Source organism: Nelusetta ayraudi, unplaced genomic scaffold (assembly GCF_046127955.1).
Source record: "Nelusetta ayraudi isolate G7.1 ecotype Tasmania unplaced genomic scaffold, CSIRO-AGI_Nayr_v1 ptg000011l, whole genome shotgun sequence".
NCBI classification, from domain to species: Eukaryota; Metazoa; Chordata; class Actinopteri; order Tetraodontiformes; family Monacanthidae; genus Nelusetta; species Nelusetta ayraudi.
Genome location: NW_027466061.1, coordinates 8,713,409 through 8,736,912, shown reverse-complemented (window position 1 = coordinate 8,736,912; position 23,504 = coordinate 8,713,409). Strand labels below are relative to the sequence as shown.

General features: G+C 46.3%; 1 protein-coding gene across 1 annotated transcript; it reads right to left on the bottom strand.

The window, feature by feature from the left end:
* Nucleotides 1–1,007: 1,007 nt before the first annotated feature.
* On the bottom strand, nt 1,008–21,529 carry LOC142884707 (voltage-gated potassium channel subunit beta-2-like). Its single transcript, XM_076020546.1, has 15 exons — nt 21,185–21,529; nt 19,569–21,065; nt 8,074–8,117; nt 7,945–7,982; nt 7,614–7,693; nt 7,395–7,439; nt 6,691–6,735; nt 6,558–6,601; nt 4,910–4,996; nt 4,713–4,798; nt 4,463–4,583; nt 4,225–4,319; nt 3,958–4,078; nt 3,307–3,395; nt 1,008–3,187 (listed from the first exon to the last, which is right to left on the bottom strand). The coding sequence occupies exons 2-15, from the start codon at nt 19,886–19,888 to the stop codon at nt 3,098–3,100; spliced, it is 1,305 nt and encodes a 434-aa protein (XP_075876661.1). The 5' UTR covers nt 19,889–21,065; nt 21,185–21,529; the 3' UTR covers nt 1,008–3,097.
* Nucleotides 21,530–23,504: the final 1,975 nt, after the last annotated feature.

Sequence of the window (23,504 nt, the reverse complement as noted above, 5' to 3'; positions counted from 1 at the left end):
GTCTGCTCCGCTGCTGAAGCGGCCACTTCTTCAGTTTGTTTTTCATCACCTTGTTCAACCAGCTTGCTTCGCAGGCAGGATGAATCATGCGGCGAGAGCAGCGTTGGCGGTGACACATCCAAGGCTCTCCAGCGCATATGATAATCTCTGTCAGCTTCTCTGCGGTGCACTCGTACGCCGCGTCTCATCTATCACTCTGATGGCACGCAGGAGCGCCGCTAACAGATGCTTGTTTTTCCCTTTCGTTTGTGGTGAACATGTGTCGCAGCAGAAGACGCGCACACGCAGCTGCCTCACTAAGGACACACACACACACACACACACACACACACACACACACACACAGGCAGGATTGGCAGGATAGTACGTAGGCTGTGGTAAAAGTGCCCTTCTTATGCACTCAAATTTTTTTTCTGCAAAGGCTCCTGACAACAGGATGAAAACACGGGCAAATCCATCTGTTGCATCGTGCTTATCCTTCCATTTTTGTAAATATAGAGAATTATTACCAAAAATCTGAAAAATATGTATTGCATCAAAATAGGAGCTGTGTAGCGTTCGGTTGGTCCTGTTGTTCACTTGTGTTCTGTTCTGTGTTTATTTGATTATGTTGTTGGGGGACGTTGCCCAGTGAAGGCCTGTGATTGGCTGAGGTCTGTCGTGTGCGTTCGAGAGTGCGGAAGTGGAAAAGGAGAGACTCGTGTGAGCTTGAGTGTGAAAAAGAAAAGCTGTTCACTGTTTCTGGCGTTGGCTACGGCCCATAGTAGTCTGTGTGCCAGTTTAATAAAAGCAAGAAACAGTAAGGAAGGGGACTTTATAGCTGTATTTCGGTGTGTAGTTGCGTCAACTGACCAGGTAGAGGTTCTCCTTTTCTATCTTCTGTCCTGTTGTTCACATAAATAGTGTGTTTTTTCTCTATTGACCATAGAAAGGTAGAAGATAAAATAAGAAGACAATGGTTTAAAATTCAGTCATTTTGGGACATTACATAAAGGTATATTCTGTAATTTGTTTTTAGTCAGTAAGGTTTAATTCCCATACATTAATATGAAAAGTCTGATGACTTTTCTGCCACCTCCAATTTCAGGGCACTAAGTCAAAACCCTGTTGGACTTTGATATGCAAGAGTTGCGTGTGACTGAAGATAAACATGAAGGTGTCGAGCTCTGCAGCCCTGTAGGACTTTATGGGATAAAGTCAAAAAGGAAGAGCCACCTGCAAGAACATGGCATTAGGGTCACAAACAAATAACGTAGTACATTCACTGAGCGGTCTTTTTTGTCTTTTGGTTTCTCTTTGTTGCAAGACAGCAAAATAAAAGTGATCCAGCCAGAATTACATATTTTCAAGGTTTCGTTTTGTGGTATCTATGTACAACTGGAAGCTACAGTCGGTCACAGAGAGGAGCCACGTCTGCTGCTCCTTTAGCAGTTCCTTCATCTTGTCTCATTATGTCAAAACAACAGAGCCTATACAGTTCACAGTTCAGCTGCGATTGTAAAAAAAACAAAAAAACAAAAAACAAACCCAAAACCCTATTGCGTTTCAAAGAAAAAGAAAGAAAATTGCAATGGAAAAAATTCTCAGAGTCCCCTCGTTCACATTACAAACTACTGAAGTCAACGCGAACTTAAAGGGAACAGACATGAAATGCAGAGTCTAAAACAAAAAAGAGTGCAGTGCATGGGGACAAACGATGCAGAGACGGATCTCCCAGAGTAAATGAGCGGAGAAGCTATATTTTTAGATTTTTCACAAAAAAGGTTACATTTGCTAAGTCTCTACCTCAAGACCTGCGGCAAGAGGAAATATCAAGTTTGATAAACTCAGGCTTCTCATTTGAGTCTGCTCCGTTTAAAAACTAAAAGATTAACACAGTGTGTCCTTCACTTCGCTCTCTGACCTTTTGCACATGGTCCCTCTGCCGCTCACGCACGCACACACACACACACACACACACACACACACACGCACATATATCTATATATTTTTTTCAGATGTAGGACCAGTGTCGTTCTTTGCCCATTGACTGTGATGTCGGCATCTATTGATACAGTTTTAGGGCAAAACAAGAAGAGAAGGACACGGCAGCCACAAGATCGCCTGCCACAGATCCAAGATAAAAAGAACTATAAAAAAAAAAGAAAGAATCAAACAAAGATGGCTTACAAGTGCACTGCAAATCTACGTAAGCCATAAAAAGCCATGCCACACCGACACGCTGTCTGGGCTATTCTCTCTTAAAGGGACATGCGCACAGTTTACAAACAGAGGAGGCAAACAGACTGCTGAGAAAGAGGCAGGGTTGGGAGAGATACTTTCAAAGTCTGGCGGTTGATTTAACATTGCGGTACATCCCACTGATGCATAACTGAAGTTTGTGGTGCCAATCACTTTTCCAGCAAGCATTAAAGTGAGATCCGTGAGGTTTTTATTTCAAAAGTACCACTATGGATCCTTTTTTTTTTTTTTAATTTCATGGTCAGATGACTTTAAGCAACTTTAACAAGTAACCCATTGTTCCCAACCCTGTAGAGCCATGAGCGTATAGCAGACCAGTCACATGCACACTATGGGAAATGTCAGGCTTGAGACACATGAGTGCTAGCCTTTAGATCTCTGGCTGCTGGGTACTGAACGTCATACAGAGTTAACAGGCAGCTGCAAGGAAAGGACCTGTCCAATGAAAGCACCGTTCACGCAGTAAGGTTGCATTAAAGCAGAGAGTTGTCTGTTGTTTTTTTCCTTCTCCACAATAGTACATTTAATTAACAAGAGTGAGTATTGTTCAAGCTCTCTGAGTCTCTGGATGGGAATAATTAGTCTCTGAACAATCGGCAGTGAGAAATATACGTATTACATGTTGTCATTTTAGTTTTTAGGCTGTTTTTTTTTAAATCCACAATTGAAGATTTTTCCCCTCCGTATGTAACACAATGTGCTGCGCATCATGATTTTGCGCGCTTACTGGAAGCATAATGTTGCTGAGGACATGCAAGTTGTTGAGTATACAGCAGAGCAAAAAAAGCGATGTTTCCCAATGTCACTGTCTCCCTCCGTCTTCTTTAAATGTCACCCGTCGCTCATGTCGTTGTTTTCATGCACGCAGCTCTTTCTTTGAGTGTGGCTTGTTTCCCAGCAGGGCATCAATCTCTGTAATCGTTTGAGGGGTCATTTGGGACAAAATCTGAGAAGAAGAGAGGGAAAAAACAATATTAATTAGTCCGAAATATTGCTCAGGATGCTGAAGAATAGCAGGTATTAGTTTCAACTGGGGCTGAGACAGAAGCATTTCAAAAAATGTACCCGAAGGGCACCCAGGTTCTCAAGCAGCTGGTCAGTGGTGGAAACACCCAGGAGGACTGAGCTGACCCCCTCACTGCGCAGACACCAGGCTGCAGGACAGAGAAAACAACCATTGAGAACCAGGAGCCAAAACACACAATGTTCTGTAAGTTTAGATATAGAAATCATATACAATCAATTAGAATAAGAAGAGCTGCTTGCAATAATAAGGATAGTAAAGAAGAGGAATAGGAAGAAGAAGGAAAAATTATTAAAGTAATGAATGTTAATGATAATGAATTACTATTATAGTAATTACACCAATGATAAATCAGAATAAATTATTGTATCAGTATAATGATTATTTATATCATGAGAAAAAAAGAGGATGGAAACATTTTTGTATAACAAATTGTAATTATGATAATCCATTATTGATAATTAAATGTTTTTTCAGAAAAGTTATTACAAATTAAGAAGAAGAAAAAGAAGAGGAAGAAGTCACGAATGCACAAGCACCAAATGCTGAAAAATGGCTTTCAATCTGTTTCCTTCTTCCGTTTCAGTATTTTTTCTTGCTTCTGCTTTGTCAGTCATTTTATAGGAAAATGTTTTTCATCATCATATTTAGGATTCCACCCCGCAACACGTGGACACGTGACATCTTATTACCGATGGCTAACTGCGCGGCGGTGCAGCCCAGCCTGTCGGCCAGTAGGTGGAGCTCCTTGATCTTGACAAGCTGCCTGCGGCCCTCCTCGCTGTTCACGCGCTCCTTCAGCCACTGGTATCCCTTCAGCGGGGAGAAAATGGAGAAAAGCGTTGATACAGTGCTGATTTCACACGGCCGCAGCCCCGCTGATCGGGGAGAGAATTACACTCGGGCCGGTGCTCAGCGAGAGGAATCCCCCCGAGGAGGGCCGCTCCAATCAAACTGACCTTCATTGCCGCTCTGGAGCACTCTGGCACGCCGTCGCTGTACTTCCCTGTGATTAATCCGCAAGCAAGTGGAGACCAGGTCATTGCGCCGACGCCTGAAACGGTGGAGCGGCGAGAGACGCGTCAGGATGGAGCCAAATGAAGATTAAATGAGTAGAGCGAGAGACGAGAATAAAGAGGGAGAGAGAGAGAAAGCGAGAGAGAGAGAGAGAGAGAGAGAGAGCTGCTGGACTCTCACCGATCTTGTGGTAGAGCTCCGGGAGCTGCACCTCCACTTTGTCCCTCTGGAAGTAGTGGTACTCTGCCTGCTCGCACACAGGCGGGATGAGGTTGAACTGGCGGGCCACTGAGTACGCCTCCTGGTGGACAGCAGGGGGAGATATACGGGACGATATATTGTAGTGACTGTTTGGAACAAAGCGACCTCTCTCACACACACACACACACACACACACACAGCCACTGATGGTGACGTAGAGGCCCCTCACCATGATCTCCATGGCGCTCCAGCGGGACGTCCCCCAGTACATGGCCATCCCCTGGTTTATTACGAACGTCATGGCGCGGACGATCTCTGCAAGTCACAGTTGCACAGCTTGAGCGCTCGAATCAAGCTGCCGTGTCGCACTATTGTGCCGAAAACAGCAGAGAGCGCGTTTATGTATCGTCGATGGCTATGACTCACCCTCCATCGGACTGTTGACATCGTTCCTGTTGGCGAAGACGATGTCCACGTAGTCCAGCTGCAGTCTGGACAATGATCCTCTCAGACCTGTCCAACAGCAGACAGTCACACATTAGCTACCATCAACATGGACTCTGGGTAAACCTCTCAGCCAATCAAAGTGACACACGGCCTTGAACTTTACCAAAGTGAAGGGATCGATGAACTCAAGCAGGTTTGTTGGCATGTGTGTGTGTGTGTGTGCATGTGCATGTGCGTGCATGTGCCAAAATATCACAGCAGTGCTTGAAGCGAGAGTCTACTCTGGATACGTCATCAGTCATGACGAGTTGTTTAAAGGCCAAAACTGAATGCAGCGACGCAGCTGCCGTGTGTTTACCCGCTGCCAAGAGCTGCTCCTTTACAGTCAATTCTATCGTGACGGTGCTCAAGGCTGCAGGAACTGTCAGAAGGTTTCAGCGTACTGTAGAGGGAGAGCGCTCGCTGTGGCGTCCTCTCAGACGCAGGGGCTGACTGGGAGGCTACAGTGGATCATCTGGCAAAAAACCAGAGTGTTAACGCTGCCGTTCTAAGCCAAAGTGTCCGAAGGCTTTATGAGCGACAAGCGATATTTGATACATTGAACATTGGTATCGGTGGATCTTTTCATTTGTCAGACTCTGTAACAGACACACTGGTGAGAAAATGCCACCAGAGCCTCAACCGATACAGAGTAAATTAATTTTTGGTGAATTAGCCCTTTAACAAAATTAGCCATTGAGAAAAAGCAGGGAAAGTTGCTGCATCATCCTCAAATAATGAATGCCACCCCCCCCTCCCCTTTTTTTTTTTTTTTTTTTTTACAAGATCTATAGCTCAGAAAATAATACAATAAATATTCTAACACGTATGATAATGTACAAAGTCATATTGTGGATTAAACAAAAGTTCCTCTTTATTTTCTAAAATGCTTATGTACTATTTGAACAAGTCTGACTGTGTCTGTGGCTCTCCCTAGCAACACAACATTCTCTGTCCCTTCAGCGGAGTTCAAGTAAGTTCAAAGTAAAGCCCGTGAGTAGGAGGAGTGACAAAGTAAAGCTTGACGCACGCAGCAAATGAGAAGCCTGACATCAGTGAAAGTCAAAACGCCGCCTGGCGTCCTGAGTAAACAGCCACCTCGAGGCCGCACGGCTGACGAAGCAGACAAAGGAAAGGACCATTAGCCCACTGGCTTTTCTGCCGGGCTATTTTTGGGAAGGTGGAGCTGATGGAAGTGTCTGCACAAACAATGGTGACAAGTTTCCTCATCTGACCCCTCCTGCTTCTGTCGTTCTTTGCTGGCGACGCATTCATCCAATCACACGAGCCCGCCCCTTTATTCCCCCTTTAATTTTTTTAATTTTTTAATGAAAATAGTGCACCCCATCTAATTTCAATACACACACACACACACACGCACACGTGCATATATGTATTGGTTTACCTGTTTAGCTAGCTGCAGCCTGGAAATGATCTCACATAAAAAAACAAAACAAAAAAACCCACAATTTTCTAACAATAATTCCCTACCAACCTACCAAGAGGAATAATATCAGGTGCTGTTTGAAAAGAGGTGAAATCAAAGTCCAGGTTTTAACGCTCTGCCATGAAAGGCATAAACATTTACCTTCAATGATGTGCTTTCTAGAGAGTCCTCTCTCTGTCTCCGCCCTGTGGGGGCATTGAAGTACACATTAGTGACACTTAACGAGAATGTTACATTAGAAAACAATAATAATGACATTTTTAAATGTACTCACTGTCCTCCCCAGTATATTTTGGTCGTGATAACAAAACTTGAACGCCTGGAATGAAGATGCAGAGGGTTACAAGCAGGAAATGCTTGCAATGTTTCTCACACTACGAATTATTTCATTTAATTCTTTAAATATAGAGGTGTTTCATATATTTTATATTCAACATCTTGTTTTTTAAAACTTGTTTATATGTGCTGTATTTTAAAAAACAACAACTTGAATGTATATTTCTATTTTTTATTTTTCTTTCTATGCGAAAGCCAAGAGACTCAGAATGTTGTTGAGCTTGCACATAATGGCAGCAAAGATCTTGAATAGTGAATATACTTTATACTTTTATTCTTATTCTAAAGATGTCAAAATAACACTTAAATGTTAAATGTATGAGAAAACCTTTCCCCCTCCATTTGGGGCTTTCTCCTGTGATTTGTGCTGTGGGAGTTTTTACATTACATCCTTTTTTTTTTAGTCTCTCTGAAGCTAAAACTGCCTGTTTTTCTAAAAAGCACAAATGTCCCCTGAGATAATCTAATGGTGCCTGTTCCAACAGTAACAAAACATGCTGTGCACTTCCAAACAGCGAGGAATTACTGGGGGGATTACATTTTTTCTCCCCGCTTTTTATAAGTAAATTCATGACCTTAAAGAGTAAGAAAGCTTTTAACGTGCGCCCGATTCAGGCGGGGGATGAAAAAGTGTGTTATCACCTCCATGCTTTCTTCTTGATAATGTTCCCCAGAGTGATTTCCGCTCTGTGAAGAGACGCCACGTTTAGTTTGATGGGCTGAAGCAGAGTAAAGATCACACAGGAAACACAGAGATGCACGATTGCAGAAAGAAAGAGCTGTGCTTTGTCAGCCGGGGAACCATCGCATTTAACTTATAGGAAACATTGGCAACATTTCACTTCTTGGGCGGAGCCGCACCTTCCGGAAGCGTACACCTCTGCCGTGTCAAAGAGGTTCACCCCGTTCTCATAAGCCACAGCCATCAGGTTCTCCGCCATCTGACGCCAAGCAGAAAGAAAACAGACAGAGGGAGGAATAGTCAGCATTGCACGAGGGAATTTGCGAACTGACGCAGCAAAATAAAAAAATAAAAAACCAGGGTAGTAATAAAATCTAATACTTCCGCTATGAGGGCTTTTAGAACAGGCTGCTAACTACGACTCAGATCTGCATTAGAGGGTCCCTGCCAAGAGAACGTGCCCGGGGATGGACGTCTCTCGTAAACGCAGGTCGACAGCGGAGCTCTCACCTCATCAGAGATCTGCGATCCGAACGTCACCCAGGTGCCTGGAAGGAGAGGGGAGACGGAGACGTTGGTTTTGTTTGACGGGGCTGAGACGGGGAGAAACGTTTTTCCAGTCGCGGCGCAAAAACTCACCCAACCCCAGGCAGGAAACACGGAGGCCCGACTTTCCCAGGTTCCTGCGGTCGGGAGAGAAGGGAGGCCAAAATGAGAATCGGAGAGCAACAGACAAATAGAAAAGTTTCCAGATTAATGCAAGGTTATTTTGGGGGGGGGTTTGCATCTTGAATGCGATCTTATTGTGGCGTTGGTGATGCAGGGGAGCAGAGAGTCAACCTGAGTGTTTTGGAGGAGCCGGCTGTCTCTGCTGCGTTATTTCTGAGCCATTTGATTCTCCATATATTGACAGCTGCTAGTCGCTTATGTTGGGCAGCACCACAAAACCCTGAAGTCTTGAGGACAACTGGGCCCCAACATAGAACAGAATAACGCTGCAGGTCCACAAATGTACTGACTGTACAATACGATTGTACTGCATGATGAGACACTGTGGCATTTAACAATAACAATGGTATCTAATCTTCTGATATGCATTTTTCTATCACTGATAGGCACAACTAAAACTCTTACTCCCAACATCATTGACAATAGTTTTTTTTAGTTTTAAACAATACTTTAAACAATAAGAGCGAGTTCAGGCTTGACTATGATTTTATTCTCATCAATCTATCCATCCAACCACTAATCCCTCCATCCATCCTTGCATTCATCCATCCACCCATCTATCAAACATCTATCCGTCCACCCATTCATCCAGCCTGGGCTTTTATAGCCTCCCAGGAGCCAGTTCCAGCTGACCTGGTCACAGGTGTGGCCCTCCCTGGACAGGCCTGACATATGAAGACAAATTCACACGCTTAAACACACCTTTGGGAAATTTGAAGTCGCTGATTAAAGAAAACCTGCACCTCTGTGTGCTGCGTTAGGATGCTGCGCAGTGGAGCCACCACTCTAACACGAGTATACAAAAAAAAAATGTGCAAAGTCATTCTGAAAGGCTTCAGTTGGGAACCGAACCCAGGAACTTGTGTCGCTCTCATTAGTGAGCACATCCAACCGCTGCTAGGATGAAGTCACCTGTGCTTAAGTGGCTGCTGGGCTATAATTATTGCGAAATGACTGACCCACCTCCCTTTATTAACGGCTCAGCGCATCACTCTGGCTCAGTGGAAGAACCTCTGGGGGGCCGGTTCGGGGCGGCTCAGGGCTCAGGCTGGGGAAAAAGGGCTACTCAGCCCTTGTGTGATAAATGGCCCAAAATGCCCCATAAGCCAAAGAGGAGTCCCATTACCCAGAATGCCACATGTGATTATACAGACAGCTGAATTGTGAAGGGTTTGCAGTGTGGTGGTGGTGGAGCTGCTGCTGCTGAGGACGACAGTGGGGGAGAAGAAGAGGGGGAAAAAACAACCCTTGCTGCAATTCTAGCCACGGGAGAGCGTGTACAGCTGAAAAATGGTGTGGGCTTCATGCTTGCTGCTTGCTCTCCCCCCCGACGCCGTGTGCGCTCTCCCCCATTCTAATTAGCCGGGGAGCCAGCTGGAGAGGCAGCAGAACTGCAGCGCAACTCGCTGCTCGCCGTCTTTTCATCTCCAGCGCCTCTCGCTCCTCTCTGCCTGTCTGCCTGCCTGCGTCCACCACAAATAGCCAAATGCAGAGAGACAGTCTGTCAGAGCGTTTAGACTCAGTCCAACGAGTCCTGCTTTTTATTCTCTACCCCCCACTACACCCCTTGGTCTATTTTTAATGCCTGACCTTAGGCTATTTTTAGATTCCTGCATATGTAAGCATTTGTGTCTGTGCCACTGTGCGAGCCTTTGCTCTCTCTGTGTGTATGTGTGTGTGTGTGTGCATGTGTCTCAGCGTTGTATGCGTGCGCTGCATGTAGGTGTGAAGCGCATGTTGTTTGTGTCATCCCTTTAAACTCGGTGAAAATAGCGCACAGGTGGAAGTTCAGGAATGCTGCATGCAGGGAGGGACAGAAAGGCGTCAGCGGGGTTTTGATGCCGCGGAGCTTCTTTGTATGGTAATCTGGCTCTGGCGCTCACCGTTTGTCAGCTGGTGACAGCTCTGCCTGTTCGCTCACACTAACAGCCTCTTTGAACGTCGGGAGTAAATATAAATGAGGCGCACAGGAGAAAACAAGCTTCAAAGAGTTTTATGTTTTGTTTTGTTTTTTGAATAAAAGGTCGACATTTTTTCCACATAAATATTATTTTCAATGCGTTTTGTTCTTAATTTATCATTGTTTTATACGCATCATCCTTCAGATTCCGCTTTTTTTCCTTTCTGACATCAGTCAAAAGAAGTTCAAGGAGGTAAAGAGCGTTTTATGAGTTTGGAATAACAGCACTGCAAAAACACTGACTGCTAGTTAAAGGTTCATTACAAAAAAGGGCTAAAGTCCGTTCAAAAAAATTGTACAGTTTTGTCAGTGTTTTGTTTTGTTGTTTTTTGCAAAGAGTTCAATGTTGTCCTTTGTTTTTCCTTCCATCGACTGTGAATTTATTGCTTCCATCAATCCTGGATCCAGGATACAGGGAAAGAACAATGAAAAACTGCAACGCTTGCACTGAAATTGGATCGCCTACATTTCCAATAGCGTAATTTTGCTCATCCGTCTTGCCAGCCTCCAAAGGAGGGTCAGCCAGCTGCTCACAAGAAGAATGCCCAAGAAGAAGAAGACAAGGCAGAAACACAGGAAGTAACTGCCAGAGATTTTCATGACAAAGGTAAGACAAAAAAAATGAAAAGACTTTTCTGATTGGCTAACATACATAACATTTTACACTCGACACAAGTACTGATGTTTTTGTTTGTTTTGCTGCTTCATTGTCTCCTGCTTCTCTGCAAATTGCAAAAAAATAAGGAAGCAGCGATGGCATACGCTACAATTTCAAGACACTACTTTATCACAATTTTAACAAACATAAGGAGCATGTCGGAAACAATGGCCTGTTTAGCACGCAATTTCTGCCATGTCAACAACATATCATTGTCATTGTGTGGGGGGCCATTGCTGCACTATCCATTTTCCAAACACTTCACAGGTACACACATCGTCCTTCCGCTTAACTACTTGCTGTTTTTGGCAAGAGTTTTGTAAAACGCCAGCGACGCACTGCAGCTAGCTAGCCAAGGGCTGGTCCCGTGTTACCGAGAGGAAGCCTCCAGCTGTTGGCACCCGATTGTAATCTGACAGTGAAAAATCTCATCTGCTTAAAATGTAATAGGCAGGAAGTGCAAGTTTTGCCTCTCCTATGTGAACGCCTCGTATGGGCTCTTTAACAAGTGGGGACGTGAGTCGCATCCAAAGGAATTAGGAAACGTTCCATCTGGCAGGCCCAGTTAAAACAATTAAACACACACACACACACACACACACACACACACACACACACACACACACACACACACACACACACACACACAGAGTCAGCATTAGGAGAATGTCAAGCATCTACTCCACCCCTCCCAGAGAAACACACTCTGCGTCTCCACACTCTCTAAGAATGAGTCGCAGCGGCTGAATCTCATGACTGTGTTGCCATACGAATAGTATTTTTCTTTTGATGGGAGTGTTTCTCTGCGACAGGAAGGATGTCATTGTTTTAGTGTGTGTGTGTGTGTGACAGGCAGCCACCCCCTCCCTGCACTCCACTGCACGGCTCTCTGCAGTGCTGCAGTCTGCTAAATTACTATCAGTGAGTCTGGAGAGACACATGCTCTCCCTCGCCTCCTCTCACTATCTCCTCCGTGACAGCCTCCCTCACACTCGCTTTCACACACACGCACACACTCACGTATGTTCGCAGACGCTTGGCCTATATTTCCTTCTTTTATCGCTGGATGTTTTGCTTAAAAAGAAAACAAGCGAGCGGGGATCCATGACCGCGTGGGGCCAATCGATGCCTTTGCGAGCACGTTCACGCATGACGGGAGGGGTGCGCCGGCGCAGGCACAGATCTGCATACGCTCATGCATGAGCGCGCCGCATGCAAACACAGATGCTTCTCCCCTCTCTTCTCTCTCTCTTTCTCACTCTCTCTCTGCCCCGTTGTTCCTCTGCGCCGTCATAAATCACAAGCTCCAAACAAGGTGATTAGACTTGGCTCAGCTCCTCTGCAATGTTATTAATGGGGGGGAGCGGCAGGTGGGGGGGTGGCTTGAGGAGATGCACAGGTGCCCCGTCATGGTGCAGTCAGCATTTTAACCCTGCGCTGACATTTACAGTTCGCTTCCACCTGAGACAGGAAGGAAGACACTGTATGCAGATGGCTGGCTGTAAATGATGAGGTGTTTCTTTTTTTTTTTTTGTTCTGCACTTGTCATAAAATGCCACACATGCTGAGCAGGCTCTCCTCCGGGGGGGAAGTACACCTAGATATTAATAACGCTCCAGTCAAGGTGTGTGTGTGTGTGTGTGTGTGTGTGTGTGTGTGTGTGTGTGCCCGAGTACGCACAACCCGCTTGTTCTCCTTTTCATAATGCTGTCGTCACCGTTGTGGGGCCCTCAAAGGGTCACATCACTCAAAATTGCAAAGAATTCCTTTTCCTTTTTTCTCCTCCCTGCAGAGGTTTCATCCCTCACCTCAAACACAATGGAAGGATTTGAGTAGTAGCGTAAAACCGCCGAGCATTGGCAAAAAAAAAGGAAAGAAAATCATTTAAAAAGATAACATCTTTGTCCTCCATTACCAGCCTTATTCTGCTGAATAATCCAAAGATCTGTTGGTGGGTTTTTTGCTTCCCGGGTTGGAGGGAGCCGGCTGCAGAGGAACCGAAGAAGAAATAAATAGTAAAATAAAAGAATCCTCTCTCTTCGATCTTATGGACATTTTGAGTGAAAAAGAAGACTGCTCGTGATATTTTATAACAAAGCCATTATTAGGGGGCTTTCTCATGAATAAATTACGCTGAGCAGGCTTCTCCACATTTTCAATGGCGTTACATTGTAAACGATGAAGCCGGCCTGTCCTAATTACAAAATGCACACACTGTGAACGCAGCAAATGAGGCAAAATCAGACGGGCTCCCCTTTAATGTGGCGTATCAGACAGAAACACTTTATTCCTGGTTGTGACTCCAGCTATTAATTAAAATTTCCTATAACAACATGGCTGACACCAGCTGACGTTAAAATGATGAAGCGAGCTGTTTGCCGCTCCTTTCTTTTGTCTGACATGCGCGGGAGCACTTCTGCGCTCCGAAGGGAACCTGGAGGTGTGAAAAGTGGCTGCAGGGTGAGGCGATACAAAAACCTCTTTATAGTCTGGACTTGGAGGACCCCCGCCCCCCTCAGCGTGTTCAAAGAGAGTTGATTAATGAAATTCAGCGTCTGAAAGGGTCATTGCACTGTGCTGCCCTGTTTCCTGTCACTTTAAAGGGGGAGTGTAGCAGAATTTTGAGATGATATCTCTGATCTGCTGCCTCATAAATACAGATCCTGACAGCTCAGTGAATTATAATCAGATACTGTTGGAAGAGACGTTTTTTAAAATGACTTTGAAATTAAAAGTATAATTAAAAACACCTCATCTTCATTGTCTGGGTTAAAATACACATTTTTCCATTAACGGTTAATAGTTTAACAGCCTGACAAGGCAGCTGCATTTCTGATTGTTTTTTTTTTTTAGCTGATTTTTTCCTCATATATCTCACACATCCATCTTGCCAGTCAGTATCCACTCTACAGCACTCTCATTTGGTCTTAAGATTCCATTTACAACCAACACAAACTTTAATTTTGTTTTGGGGAAAGCAGGAAGCCACTGCTGCTTGCAGCATTTAAAAGCAGCAGACAAAAATGAAGAAATACAGGAAGTGAGCAATGCTAGCTGCTAACAGTGAGCCTGTGCAGATGCAGCACTAGCCGCAGTTTGAGCAGAACTCTGCGACATTTTCTCAAGAACAGGAAAGATCATCACTGGAGGCTTTTCTGGAAAAACAATTTGCTTCGCTACAGATGTCGTTCGGATTTGTTCACTGCTGAGCGGTGACACCCGCACCAATAGAAAGCCTGGAACACTCACAAACCGGATCAAGTGGTCCGCTTGAAACGTCACCGACCAAAAGTGGTCACGTCTTTTTATCCAAAACATATCCATAAAAAACAAAACAGCAACTTTATGAAAAGGTTCCATTTGGTGCACCCGGTTAACGTTTTACGTTTAACAAAGACATTTTTATTCTACATTCTACAAGACTCTTCAAAAACCTTCTGCGGCTTGTCACGGACGAGCCTGTGTCTCCGCTCTTACATAACGAGGGTGACTTTGTCTCGGCCGCGAGACAATCCGAGACTTTGACTTTGGCTGGACGGCCCACTCGGAGGGCATGACGTGGATTTTCTGGCTCTGATTATGATGCCCGCTGCTCGGACAAAGCAGCTCATGCCGCTGCTTTCATCCGCCAGACAAATATTGACTGGCGTCGGCCTCATCAACACACCAACCGGCTGAAGCCGAAAGACAAAAACAGTCGGGTATTTTTTTTTTGTAGAAACCCTTGGCCAGACCAGAGTGACATCATCTACAGGTTCAGTCAGCAGGAAAGAAAAAGTGTGTAGAGAGGAGAGCTGAAGGTCAAGGAGGTAGCAGGATCTTCTCCTCGCTGCCTCGCAAACCACTTGTTCTAATGAATCACGGCAACACTAGAAGGCCAAATGGCTTTAATTATCATCTATTCATTATTCATGATGACTCGCACTCTGCCAACACCATATTTTATCATTGTTTCGGGATTCATTGCGAGTCAAATGCATGCACGTGCCGTCCACAGGGTTTCTAATCAAAGGCGGGAGGAAATAGTCTGCTTCCTAATTGTTCCGCAGCTTCTTTTTTTTTTTTTTTTAAGTATGAGGCAATTTTGGATTAGGGTTATGGTCAGCGACATCAAGTGCTTGGTTTGGATTGCTCCCGAGCTTGCCAGTGAACTACGGTGGCCTGCACTCACAAGATTAGATACCTTGTACACCTTCTCTGTTGCTTTATTTATGGAAGCAAGCATTCACCCTAAGTACGAAACGTACTGTCAGGCGTTCTGGACTGTCCACACAAAGCTTCCTTAGAAATGTGGTCGTGCAAGATGGCAGCTAACTGGGAGCAAGGCCCTTGATCTATGTACATTCTTATATATAAGAACCATTCTATGGGTAGAAGAAACAAATTACTTTTATTGTACTAGGAGTACACACTGTATTTGTGAGCAATATATTTAGCAATCTAAAAATCAGGCCAAAGTTTACACACTGGACCTTTAAATGCATGATTGTTGAAATTTAAAAAGACAAAAAAAAAGAAAAAAGAAACCCTGGCGGGAGAGTAACTGGAGTTAAGCTGGATCACCGTCTCACGGCAGTAAACAACATGTAAGCGTGGTTTGTTCATCAGCGCCGACCTACTCGACCGTCACTCCATGAGCAATGGAGTGTCGGGCCTTTCAGAACTCGCCGTTTGAGTGGGCTCTGTCAGAGAACACCACAGTTTTGAATGTCAGGACACTTGACCAGACCTCGGCACAAAAGCGAGCATATGCGAGCCTCCTCTGCTCTCCCGTGCAGCCACCGCTGTTGTGACTCGAGTGCTTCACTTTTTGGTTTCAGAACCCTTTCGTTTGGCATTTCAGTCCTTCCGTCACCTTCTTCAATCGTTAGCAAGGCCACGTGAGAGTTAGAGCAGTGTTTTTAGTCTGAGGTTGGATGGCATGTGGTTTCATGTATGTTGTTATACTTCTAGCTAACTAGTTGCCTGTCCTAGTTTATTTTGGAACATGCGTTGCCTTTGTTTTGAAGCAGTTTGCATTGTCACCCTGTGTTCCCCCACCCAAGTTATTGTGTGTCTCTTGTACCTGTTATTTTTTAAGAAATTGCCCATTAATGCACATCAACGTGCTATAAAATATCGTCTTCTTCAAAACAAATTTTACTTAGGTCTGCCCTGACTTTGGAATCTTCAGTGGGGTCTGAGGTTATTAGCTTCTCTTGCAGAAAAGCCACAATGCCTTAAAAGCTGGAGCAGCAAGTCCTGTACAGACCTCGCAATGGGGTCATAGCTTGACAAAATTGACATTGTTAATATTTGTTTTTTTGAGCTTGGAGTGGACAAAGAAAGGGAGGGAAAATGTGTATGATCTTCCTAAAATTTGCAGGATCTACAGTGTGCTGCCCACCTTCAACACAAGGTGCACTTTTGTACTATTCTTACATCCTTGCGATAAATAGCCACAACCAATCACTACTGTAATTAGCTTGGCTTGGCATCATAAAGCAGAGCAGATGGAGACGGCTAGCCAAGAACTTGAATGCACCCTGGCCACAAGATGTCCCCACATCCACTCCTCTCACTTGTTCTGTCACAAAGCCAATGAGTATCAGTCCCTCTATTGCATCTTTACAAATGGGAAATTCATTCAAACATCTAAAACTAGTTTTTGGTAAAGCTGCGCTTGAAATACTCCTGCCCTGCTGCTGGCAAAAGGACAACATCCAGTTCTCATCAATAATGATACTGAGGTATCTCCTTCCACCAGATGGTGGACCCAGATGTCCAAGACAAAACAAAACAAAACAAAACACAGCCCCTGCTGGTTATCCAGAGATTTCACAGGCGGACAAAACGTTTCTGTGCATTATTGTCCAGAACTACGACCTGCTACCGTTGAAAGGGAGTCGAACAGATTGCGAGCGAGGGCAGCGGGTGATCGCGGAGGCCTGTGGGAGTGATAACTGGTGGAAAGTGTCAGTGTCTGTGACTTGCTGCTGAGCGATGACGCTCGGGTTAATGAGATAGTGGAAGGTGTACGACAAACACACGCAGTTGCGACATGTGGAAGGACGTGGAGAGACGGTGGTGATTTTACTCCTGACCCCTCCTCAACTGCAGGATTCAACTGGCTTCGGTCGGCCCCGTGCCAGGGGAAGCACCGCACAGCAGCGCTCTGCACGGTTGCACGCGCTCATTGGAGGCACACGGAGACGTTCCCCGCTTCCTCCCTGACAGCCCGATAGCAACTGCAGTGTAAAATGGAGAACGTGCGACCACTGAGCTGCCACAAACACACATTCTGTGGCCGTGTCGCTGCCGAGGGGATTGATGAACGACGCCGGTGCAGCCGACGAGGGAGCAATAGGAAAAAAATAACCTTAAAGGCTTTGCTTTGGGTGTCGCCCCCGGCGAAAGAAAGCGAGCATATGCCGCCACAGACTCATCGCTGCCGCGTCGCTCCTTATTAGCGACACCTTTCCCGAGGCGGCGGAGCGACCAGGATAATCTGGACCAATCAGAAGTCTGTTCTTTTGCAATTCTACGCAAGGGAAAAAGAAGCCACGGAGATATCCAGGTTTCATCCGGAGCCTCGTTCCTTTTTTAAACATCCTATTAAATGAAAACTAAATTGACCACGGAGAATGGCAGCGATTCAATCAACCTGATTACCAGGAAAACAGGTCATTAAACGGCCCCTCCCAGGGATTCACGTTCGGGGCTCGCAATTGATGGAGGCAGGCAGCGCGAGGTTCGGTTCTTATGGATTGCAGATAGTTGCGCTTTCTTTAATGTTTCTACGCAGAAACGGGCCATCGTCCTCTATGAGCGGAGGGCCTGCAGGAAACAGCATTTGCCACTTATGGGATTAAAAAAGGGAAGATATTCTTTTCTTCTGGCTATTTTTAGGCTCAACACTGGGACTCTAAACTGGCGTGTGCTCTAATGCTTTCCAGTGCATTAATGCTGTAATGCAACAATACAGCATTGCGGGAAGGTCACAACTATTTTGCAATATTCACAGCTGACTCCCAATGCATTCATTATCCAGCCTAGGAAAAAAGGCAAAACGACTCCATCACACATTAATGTTATATTGTTACAAACAACCAAGAGGCCAAAACATTAAATGTTTGACATTTCGGTCATCCTTCAGTCAAACTATCTGGCATCAAACCTGTTTTTCCATCCATTAATCCCTACATTGCTGCAGGTTTATATGCTGATCCACTAATTAGGTACTGAAACCACCATCAAATGCTGGGTGGGGGGTCCTGGGGTTGGTGTTTGGGTAAAAACGTGCATTAAACACTGGAGCCCGTGGCTGATATATGGGATGCATAGTGCCTGTCGTGCTGCGATAACATTCTGTTTGCTGCGGATTATATAAGCATTCCTGCATCCACCTGTGTAAGCACTTTTTACTCCAGCAAGTAAATGTCACAGGTTGTTTTGTTTGTTTTTTATTATTATTATTTTAGAATGCCAGTGAAATTATCGCTGCTGTCTGTGCACTTCTCCCCTCTTAATGAATACGTAGGCAACCTCTATGTTGTGCTATGGAGCGCATGTCAGTAACGGTTGAAACCTAAGCCCACATTCACCTCGCATCCAAACTGCAGCAGCTTAGATTCTCACGGGTACATCTCACAATCCTGCGACGCAAAGCCTTTTCAAACGTGTTAGGATTCCCAACAGCTTCCGTTTAGTTGTGACGGAGCCCGGGAGCAAGTTGCTGCTAGCTGTCCTTGGAAGCCCCAGGAGCAGACAAAGAAGAAAAGCAGGAAGTGACAGTGAGCCTAGCTGCCTCTGATGAGATTAGCGCATATGTTTTATCAGGGTGGTATTTTCACATTGAAAGGAAGACAAAGAACCACACTTGATGCTTTTCCTCGCGAAAAACATGTTTTCGCACGACTCCCGACCCTTACATGGCAAGTGTTTCATTAAACTGACTCAACACAGGGCAGTGACGCACGGCTAATGTTGGCCCTTTCATGAAAAAAAGCCCCCAGCTGTAGCTACAAGGCTAAACTAGCAGCAACAAATGTGATTGGTTCTCCTCTGTCTCATAAACAGAAGGTTCAGCCTTCAGCTGGTGTACTTTGTGTTTACTTTACAAAGCTCTACTTTACAAAGAGTTTTTTGCTAGAGTAATACAAATCATTTAAGAAGAACCGAGTTGTAACTGCCAGGTTAAAGCGGCGCTATGAGGTTTAGCTCATTTTCATCTTTGATTGGCTTGTAACAGACACTGAGGTTCTGCCCCTTGCTATGCTGATGCAGGATTAAATTGCTTCGTTGTCTTGTCCTGAGCCCTTTTACGAGAATACGCCTCCTTTTTACTGTGACGTCTTGCCAACGTCAACATCGTCACTGGATGCTAGTTATTCACCTCAGACTCCAGATGCCAGCCTGGAAGGAGAAGTCGTTCCTATCAGGTGGTCAGGAGATAGATCGGGTTGTCCAATGACCGCAAGGTTGGTGGTTCAAATCCCACTCCATCCCAGTCTGTTGTTGTGTGCTTGGGCAAGACACTTTACCCACATTGCCTCGTATGAATGTGAGTGAATGTTGGGTTGTGATTCGGAGGGTCCACAGATTGCCTACCATGCATTCTGTCAGTCTGCGCAGGGCAACTGTGACTATGCATGTAGTTTACCAACACCAGTGTGTGTGTAGTGTGACTAAATGAGGGGTTCAATGTAAAGTGCTTTGAGTGCCTAGAAAAGCGCTATATAAATGGAATCCATCATTACTATTATTATTATTATTGTCTTGGCGCTGCTCCAGCTGCTTCATACTCACCTGTACTTCATGCTGGTGTGGCGCCCGATGGCCTCCTTCATGTGGGCGTGGCCCTGCGGCGCCTGGCGGGCCCCGGACCCCTCCCTGGTCTTGACCGAGCTCTGGGAGACATAGTTGCCGTTGCCTCCCTGCCCGCTGCCTCCTCCACCTCCTCCCCCGCCTCCTCCCCCTCCGCCACTTCCTCCTCCTCCTCTTTCTCCGCCGCCGCCCCCTACTCCTCCGCTGCTGCCCCCAGGAGGCGGGGCGGTGCGAAGGCCACACAGTCTGTCCTCGCTGCGACTCTTGAGGTTGTGCTCAGTGCAGGCGAACGACACCTGCATCCTGACCCCAGTGTCCTCCGCGTGCTCTCACGCCCAGATAGAAAGAGACGGAGACCAGCAGGGGGTTCAAGTGGGAGTTTCCTTTTTTTTTTGTTTAGGGAGGTCAAACGCGAGAGGCGTGGAGAGAGAAATGAAAAGGAATGTCTGTAAACTGTTTGTTGGCCCCGCTTGATACCGTTTAGCCCCCCTTCACCCTCGGCCGAGCCGCTCTGCTCAGACGGGGCAGGGCAGAGATTTTGGCTGAGAGTCGGTGGGAGCAGGCGAGAGTCCAGCCTCGAACATGACACACACAGAGTCGCCGTCTGCTCCGTCTCCCGGCTGCTGATGCAAACCTGGCAAGGGGGCTCTCCAAGTTTTCACACTCGCAAGATGCATCAGGGCTGCGCTCCAAACAGCCTTCAGGGGGGAAGCTTGTAGGCACACAGTGGTCCTTGGACCAGTGTTGTTGTTGTTGTTGTTGTTGTTTCTTGTTTTTTGGGGTTTTTTGGGGGGGTGGGGGTGGGGGGGTGCTCCTTGGGGAAGAGGAGGAGGGAGGGGGATGTGACAGTAGGATGGAGAGGTGGGTGGGTGGGGTGTGGGGGGCAGGGAGGGGAGGTGGGGGTGCCTCGGTGTCTCCCTGGAGATGGTGTCAGCAGCCTGGCCCCTGACGCCGCATACGTGCACAGTTGTGGCTTAAGTTGGGCGCTGGAGCGCCTCGCAGCCCGCCGCCGCCGCCGCCGCCGCCGCCGCCGCCGCCTCCCCTTCAGCCGCGTTCAGCGGTGCGTGTCTGCAGCCCAGGAGCTCCGGAGTGTTCCGCAGCGAAGACGCGGTCTCACGGACCGGGGGCATCCTCGCATCTCCGGTCGAAATGAGGCATGTTTACCACCGCCACCCCTGCCTTCCTCCAAAATCTGCTCCTCTTCCGTTCTGTCGCAAGGCGGGTCCGCACAAACTGCTCAGGTTTTTCTCTCTCTCTCTCTCTCCGCTCCACCTTTTGTCTTTCTTTCTTTCTTCTTCTTCTTTCTTCTTCTTTTCTTTCTTTCTTTCTTTCTTTCTTTCTTTTTTTTTTACACTACATTGCCAGGGCGAGGTTAACTCTCCGGGTATCCACTCTTAAATAAAAGGGGGGGATGCGAAAATCTCACACAGCCCAGAACCTCCGACGCATCATCGCCCAGCCACCTCACGCAGCATCCGACTGATGCGGGAGAAGCAGAAGAAAACGCAGAGAGAGAAAGAGAGACGGAGAGAGAATGAAGAGGGAGAAAACAGAGACGGAAAAAAGCCGGTTCTGTTTTTTTGTTTTTTGTTTTTTACCTTCAGCGTGTCAAGACGTTCACATACCGGCAGCAGCTGCGCGGCTCCTCGGTTATTCGATTAAAGCTCGCGGTGGAGGAAAAAAATGCCGGCACGCGGGCCTCCAAAAATCAGCTGCAGCGGACATCTCGGCACGCGCGGAGCCCTCCTCATCGCATCTTTTTTCTTTCTTTTTTTCTTTCTTTCTTCTTCTCTCTTTGTGTCTTTTCAGTTGTTTTTCCCTCTCCAGTCCTCCAAAAATGTTCACGACGCACACGCGCGCACATACGCGAGCAATGTGGGGGATTTCAAGATGCTCTCTCTCTCTCTCTCTCTCTCTCTCTCTCTCTCTCTCTCACTCTCTCTCTGTCTCTCTCTCTCCCTCTCTCTCACTCTCTCTCTCTCTCGGGTGAGAGCGCTACATTTTTCATCACACCGCTGCACGCGCACGAGGGTACACACACACACACACACACACACACACACACACACACACACACACACACACACACACACACACTCGTACGCACGCTCGTTACACAGCACAGTGTTAATTCTCACCATTAAGTCATTTACAACAACAATGAATAATAAAAAAAAACAAAAACAAGTAAAATGGTCAATTTTACTATAAATTGCTTTAGTCTGCCGTTCTTTAAATCAACCTTTTGTGATGTCACAAAGAGCGCTGATCCCCCCTGAAACCGCCCCCAGTTGGTCCCGCTCTCTAAAGCTGCCTCACGTTTTTACAGGAGACTGTTAACAGAGGGCTAATAAGCTGTTTTATGGAGATTTTTTTTTATTGCATAATCATCCAGACAGAGTTGAACTGATATACTGGTAGCGCTAATATATGCTAAAGGCTGCACTAGAATGATGTATAGTATAATGTAATGATACATTGTAGTGTCATGTAGAATATTTGACAAATGTCAAAGAAATGAATCATATCTTAAGACTTTCATAACAACATTAAGAAGCATAAATAATAACATACTATCAAATCTACATCCACTTTACAACTGCAACTATAAGAATAATAACAAAAGTTGATTAAAGATGAGTCAAAGGATTATAATTCTCACTACTCCACTCAAGTGAGCAAAGCCATACGAACTACAAGATAAACTTCCTTTTCAAACAACAGCAGCAGCAGCGATCTCTCTTTTCTCTGCTTCCATCCCTCTCAAGGGCAGTCTTCTTCTTCTGCCCATCCACGTGGTCGGTCCCCTCTAATTACCCGGCAACACCGCGTCACATCATTATCCCTTCACGACAACGAGCAGACACATGACTTCCAAAGCCCTCACATCGCATGGCAAACGCGGGCTGATAGTGATCACTCTTAATCACGTCACATTGCATCAAAATAAAAGTGATGTTCCTTTTAGTGGCCGGGCGATGATGACGCCAGCTCGAGGGCTGCGATTACGAGTCTGAAGCTTGCTGCCGTGTCCTTCAAGGAGGCCGTCAGCCAGAGCAAGTTTGAGGTTTTACAGTGTATCAGCAGGACAGTCTGCAGGGGGAATAAAGAAGGGGAAAACCCTGTCCTGCGCTAACAAAACTGCAGACGCACACGCGGGCATACAACCATTCATCATATCTTGTCTATTTGCTCCCAGCGGCGGCGCCTAATGAAAACCTTGCCTTCACAGCAAGCTGCAGCACCCTGTGGATGTTCCCATGCAGTGCAGGTTTCCGCGGCCGTGGGCTGCTTGTTGCCCTAATCTGGCACAATGCGAAGCGGCCCATTGCCGAGCTCTCCGCAGAAAAATCTGAGCATCACTCTTGGTGTGGCTTGAGAAGAGCGGGAGGGTCGACGCTGTGCGAACCTACAGGACTGTGAGTAATCAGGCTGCAATCCTGTCATTCCAATCTCCCCGCAGTTACCCAGGGTGGGGAGGAGAGGGGAGCGGGGTGATGTAGAGACGGCCATGCAATCGACATGCAAGTCTCACTCTCACTCCATCACGCCTTACAGGCCCCTGAACATGAATGCAGTTCCAAGCGAGCAAAGACAGGCCAAGGGTGATCGCGAGAGGGATGATGTGCCACTTGCACGTACACGTTCATCTGTTTTTGTACTCTACTGGTTGCTGAGGAGAAACTGTTTTCACTGTGCGACGTGCAAGTCGAGAGATTTTGGTGCACTCAAAGGAATTATTCTAATTCCCCGAAGCCTGAACAAGACATTGGTCAACGGATGTTTGGCTATCGCTTATAATCAGCTTTTCCAGTTTGACAGATTCACAAGCAGCCTGCGAGGACGCAGCAGTCATGTCAGTAACGACTCAATGACACTCCTGAAGATTTATCTGTTGTCGCACACCAGGGGGTCGTT